Raw genomic sequence first — 5,948 nt, 5'->3', positions numbered from 1 at the left:
GATGTGAAAGTTCCTCTATTCGCAAAATGATGCTCTTACAAAAAATATTTGGCCTGTCCAGTACTTCATTGTTAAAGGTTCCTCTTATTTCAGGGATACACCATGAAGCAGCTGCAACTCTCCACTCGGGTCACTGAGGAGGCAGAGGAGAGAAGTTTTATGTATTGGCACTTTGACGATGCCCAAGCCTACCCATTGCCATGGTGATGACACGCCCACTAGGATGTTTCAAACGGTCTGGCTGCATCGGTGTGCCGATCATACTCCATGGAATCAAGACAAGGCTGCTCATGTTCCCAAACTCTTCACATCACCTCTCTGGTCCTGAAACACCCTGGTGTCAGGCCAGAATGGGAATTGTCCATGATGAATGCATCCTCAATGTTCAAATTAATACAGCTTCAAGTCTCCAGTGACCTCATCTATAAGTTCAGCTGGACCTGTAACACGAGATAAAGAGGCAAAACATTTAGTGTCGACAAGTAAATGAATTCAAGAGTGGATAAATAACACGATATTGCTTGTACTTCATATTCGAATGCATGCATACTGCATTTACAGTATCATCTTAAGTTCTTTTCTTCACATTTCATATTGAGATTAACCTGTCTCTTACACATTGATATGTGTTTGGAAAGTTTGTGAAGTCATGTTTGACCCTAAGTCTTGCGATCTACGAGATTTTTTACTGGACCACCAGACATGTCAGCTGACACAAAGTACAGTTTGATAAAGTTCTCAAAGGTTTATTAATGTATGATGATCATAAACACCAAATATGTAGCCAAAAAATTATTGCAATGCCCTTTGTCACTTACATTAGGCAAACACGAGCACAAACTTTCTTCTGGTATAAACTACGGATGGGTGCACAGAATGATTGTTTTCACCTTTAATCATCTTTTTTCCATCTTCCCAAGTCACAATTTAAAATTTTCATATTTAGTACATGTATGTTCTCAGCTTACAAAGGGGTATAGTTTTCCTATTTCAGGATTCCCATTAAAGTTCTACTTTAATATATCAGAACCAAATTATGTGCCCTTAAATTTAATTTATTTGGACCTGTGTCCCCTACTGATGTGGTATACAGATACCATGATTTGAATCACATTTGACGTGTTGACAATAAATAAACAGGAAAACATTTTCATATACATCATGGTAGATGCCATGATAGAGAAAAATATCTTGTCATATCAGTGGTACCAAATTAAGAGGCAGAAGGACACCTCGGGAATAACTTGACAGAATATCTTGATATGTCGAAGGTGTCTCATCAGCAGATGTTGTTGGACACTGGTCATCCAACAATGATCAGAAAAGGATTCCTACCTGGTCCGATCCCTATGACCGTCTTTGTGCCTGGAGCAATCTGCGTCCTCCCCGCATCCTGGATGACAGAGGTTGGGATGCCTTTCCGGGTGGCCTGACCTGAAAGCACTTGTCTGGATGGCAGAATGGAAGGGGGAAAAGAAAGAAAGGCAGCACAAGGAGATGAAGAAAGGAGAGAGAATAAAGACAAACATATGAAGACTTTGCTCTATGCTGCACTCGTGAAGTAAAATTTCCCTTTATGTCGATGGATTAAATGCGAGCAGAAGGATAATGCATGGATACTGAAACACCCTCTCCCCACAAGAGTATAGAGTGGCAAATCTTATATAAAAGATTCTGGCTGCCATTCCAAATCTTGCCCAGTGTTTACATCTGTGGACTATATCCCACACTTCAAAACTGGATATCTAGCAAGGAAGTGGTAGTGATAACAAGAAAGGCACTCAAACAGCGCAGTCCTTCGCCAAGTTCATTTCCACCCATATACACACTTTTTGCGTTATTTTGAAAACTGACAGACAGACAAACCAATGCCTTTAAAAACGGAACCTCCTTAGCGTAAGAAATAATGGCAGTGCCTTCTGGAAGACCAGTGTTAACAATGAAGGAGTTACCCATACTGTAAATGGCCATATACTGCCTCAATTCATTATCACTTTGTGATACTTACAATGATTGTTCATCCTGCACTTTGAGCACCACCTTAGGTTGACCATCCAGCTCCCAATTCTTCACCCAGTCCGGTTTGATACGCAGACCTTTCTTATAGCAGCCCAGGGTGGCATGGCTACACTGCAGGACAGATTGATAAACAGTGCATGTTGTAAAGCATTATGGTCTCTTCCTCTGGAATACAATGTGCATGCCAAATATTCTGTGAGTAGTATTTTGCAAAATGGGACTTGTATGATTTATGATATTTATGACTTTTGAAGTGTAACAAATTCATGTTCACAAATAATTAAGATTACCAAAAATTCAATCGTTTTGATATTCATTTTGTATTGTTCTCACCTGTGCAGCAACTTTTCCTTTGCCCATTTTGAGGTCATTTCTGACAACCAGCACCATCTTGTACTCTCCATTCTCAGACATCACACTGGATGAACCCTGAAAGAAAACAATGAATAACAACATTTGCTGACATGCCTTTGGGGTAAAATGCTTTCAAATACATTGTGATAGAATTTCTGAGTAATGTCTGTACATCAATTCATTCAAGGCAGACAGAGACAAATAACAAAGTAATTTGAAACAAACAACATATATCAAAGAAAATATGTACTGTTACAAGAATACAACATGCATGTATATTTTTGTTTGATTTTTCCTCTTTTGGTGGTGGGTGGGGGTGCGAAAGAGGCTTGGGGCAAATATCTCTTTGATTGGCTCCTGCAGGCTACTGTACAAGCATACGCAAAATATTCTGCGAGGTTATTAAATTCCGTAAATCGAGATGAGTGCAATTCGTGAATTTAAAAACACACAAAAAATATGAATTCTGCTCCTGACATGAATGTATCTAACATGCACGCATACATTTCTCTGTTTGGTACTGTGGTCCACAATCACGAACTTGTAGTTGTAACCACTCGCAAAACTATCAGGAAGTCCCAATTTGCAAAAAAAAATTAGACTTGCTATTTATCCTGTATACTGTTATACAGTACAGGGTGTCAGACAGTACATAGCATAGGCATGGCCCTACTACGACTTTGTACTAGGGATCTACTCTTAGTACTACTGAAGGTGGGAGAGGAGGAGGAGGAGGAGAAGAAGGAGGAGGAGGAGGAGGAGGAGGAGAAGAAGAAGGAGGAGGAGGAGGGGAGGAGAAGGAGAAGAAGAAAAAAAGAAGAAGAATTGACACTTTTCAACCAGTCAAAAACAAGATCTGATGTTAAAAATTTGAAGGAATGATGTGACAAGATCTGATGTGATAAATTTGAAGGAATGATGATGTGACAAGATCTGCATGATAAATTTGAAGGAATGATGTGACAAACGTTGGATAATATTGCATGCAATTTGAGCAAGCTTGGCCCACCAAGCTTGGTCAAGCACAAGCCCACTAGACCTGTTTTATCTAGCACTACCTGAATAGCAAAATTACAGAACTCCGAACGGGATAAGCACTGCAGACTGGATTAATCTTAATTTAGTGGATAATGACATGTAGTTTATTTGCTTGCAAACAATCTGTAAAGAGTGCATTAAATTAGCATTGAAAACAGCAAACGTAGACTACGTCAGATCTGCAAATATCTGAGACAGTGTACTGTCAATCTTGAAACAACTCTTTGTGGACTTCAAACTTTTGTGTGAATATCAACGCCGGATTTGAATTGAATGCTGACCACACTTCACTTGTAATGACATGTACTAGAATCTAGTAGCAGTGTGGAAGCTGCCTTCAATTGAACACATAAAAACTAGTACGTGGGACCACACATTAACTCACATCTGCAGCACCCGATGATCTTGCCGCCGCCTGAGCGCGCAAAATTTGTTGTCTTCCCACTTTTCCTTTAATGAACCAGCCTAGTAGCACTCCTGCCCCCATACTGAATAAAATGTTCACCGTCATTGGTGTGAAATATTCCGAAAATCGAGGCATTTTGCAAATGAAGACGCCGCTACCTCGTCTACGTAAAGAACTGCAGATGAATGGAGATGATCTGTTACACACACGTGTTTCGTGTAACGGTGTGTGCAGTACAGTGTACAAACGGTACACACAAAGTTAGGTACAGTTCGACAACCTGACGCAATTTTTGCGCTTGGAAGGCAAGAGCGCCCGTGCACCTTTTTCATTTTGGTGGATCATATGGAGGGTCAGCCATTCACTATAAAACTGATGAAAGAGTCCACAAACTAGCAAACAGCCATGTTTATGATACTCTGTCTAATTTTCTCCTTTTAGTACACAAGACCCGTTATAATATATCATTATACTAAGAAGCAGGAGTACAGTGTATATCATCATCTTATATATATTTTTTGGAACATATTATGCTGTAGCTTTTTGGTGTTTATATTGGATACGGCAGCAACAACTGGAGAAAAGAGCTAGATAGATTGACAAATTAAATGACTGTGTCTATCTGTAGGGAAAGAAGCTGAAGTAGCAAAAGAGAACAGTGATGAGAGAAACTTGAAGCACTAGTGGATGCATATGAGATGTGGTCATATAATTATCTCAGTATGATGAATCTCTTATACTACTTGCCTTGAACATAAACACATATCCCCCGGTTATACATCCACTGAAAGAGTGTTCACAGATATTTGGGACAGGTTAGGTTGTAAGGAATCAGTTTCCATGGTGATGAATGGCTATGACATCACACTTTGTTACTCTACTAATATATACGCATGTTGTCATTTTGTGCATGTCTTCTAGCACAAAGGAGGGAAAACACAAACCGCTGTTTGGCAATGAACTCAGTTTATTTACCTGTCCAATACTGTGTAAGTCACCATGCAACTCATCAGCTGGCAATGCGATGTAGATCCTACTTTCATACTGCACCTTCTCTCCGCCGGACAAGGCGTATCGAAGATCCCTGCTCATTGCGTTGCAGTTATGTTTGGTGTATTTGTCTATCTTCAATTGGAGAGCAAAACAAAACAAGAAAAGTAAACAGATGAACACCTATGAGAATAAAGAAAACATTCAAGTACGTTTATAAAATAAATGTGACTGAGGATGAATAAGGCTAGGCATTTAAGATCTGAGTGTGCAGCAGCTCTACAATCTGAGTCTAAGTTCTCTTGACAAACGCATGTATATATATGTATTTCCATGGGAATACCTCAATCACTACGAACACTGCATTCATGTATCTATTACAATATGCATGCATGCATACTCACATTCATGTATCATAACATGTATAGTGGAAACTCAGTATAACAAGATCCTTGGGACCAAGACAATTTGTTCTTTATATCAGATATTTTGTTATATCAGATCTCTTTATATCGAGTTCCACTTTATACTATGTATGTGTGCTATATATGTTAATATCTATGTGTGTGTGTGTGTGTGTGTATGTGTGTGCGCATTGCATGTTTGTATGCTTTGCAATAATATCAACAACAATAATAATGATGATGATGATAATAATAATAATAATAACAACAAGGAAAAGTAGAAATTACGCAGTGCGTAATATATGTCCCCGCCGGAAGTAGCATATAGTAGCAAAATGTACAATATAGGTAAAAAGATCAAGGTCAAATGTCAAAGAAGTCAAAGGTCAAAATTCTATGTAGAAGTTTTGAAGCCCTCACCTAGTGCCATCACATAAAGCAAACGGAATCGAAATCGGGTTAGAAATGGCGAAGGAGTAGCATTTTGTAGCAAAATGTACAATACAGGTCAAAAATCAAGGTCAAAGGTCAAAGAAGTCAAAGGTCAAAATTCTGTGTAGAAGTGTTGAAGCCCTCACCTAGTGCCATCACATAAAGCAAACGGAATCAAAATCGGGTTAGAAATGGCGAAGGAGTAGCATTTTGTAGCAAAATGTACAATATAGGTCAAAAAATCAAGGTCAAAGGTCAAAGAAGTCAAAGGTCAAAATTCTGTGTAGAAGTTTTGAAGCCCTCAC

The 5,948-nt window shown here is 39.0% G+C and overlaps 1 protein-coding gene across 1 annotated transcript; it reads right to left on the bottom strand.

The window, feature by feature from the left end:
* Positions 1 to 345: 345 nt before the first annotated feature.
* Positions 346 to 4,002, bottom strand: LOC139739343 (peptidyl-tRNA hydrolase 2, mitochondrial-like). Its single transcript, XM_071649958.1, has 5 exons — positions 3,797 to 4,002; positions 2,353 to 2,448; positions 2,009 to 2,130; positions 1,336 to 1,448; positions 346 to 440 (listed from the first exon to the last, which is right to left on the bottom strand). The coding sequence occupies exons 1-5, from the start codon at positions 3,950 to 3,952 to the stop codon at positions 391 to 393; spliced, it is 537 nt and encodes a 178-aa protein (XP_071506059.1). The 5' UTR covers positions 3,953 to 4,002; the 3' UTR covers positions 346 to 390.
* Between the last annotated feature and the right edge of the window lie 1,946 nt (positions 4,003 to 5,948).

This window comes from Diadema antillarum, unplaced genomic scaffold, assembly GCF_040938485.1.
Source record: "Diadema antillarum isolate AM-2024a unplaced genomic scaffold, OU_Dant_1.0 seq00000796_RagTag, whole genome shotgun sequence".
In the NCBI taxonomy this organism is placed as follows: Eukaryota; Metazoa; Echinodermata; class Echinoidea; order Diadematoida; family Diadematidae; genus Diadema; species Diadema antillarum.
The sequence above is the reverse complement of the archived record's forward strand: the minus strand, read 5'-3'. Positions and strand labels throughout refer to the sequence as shown.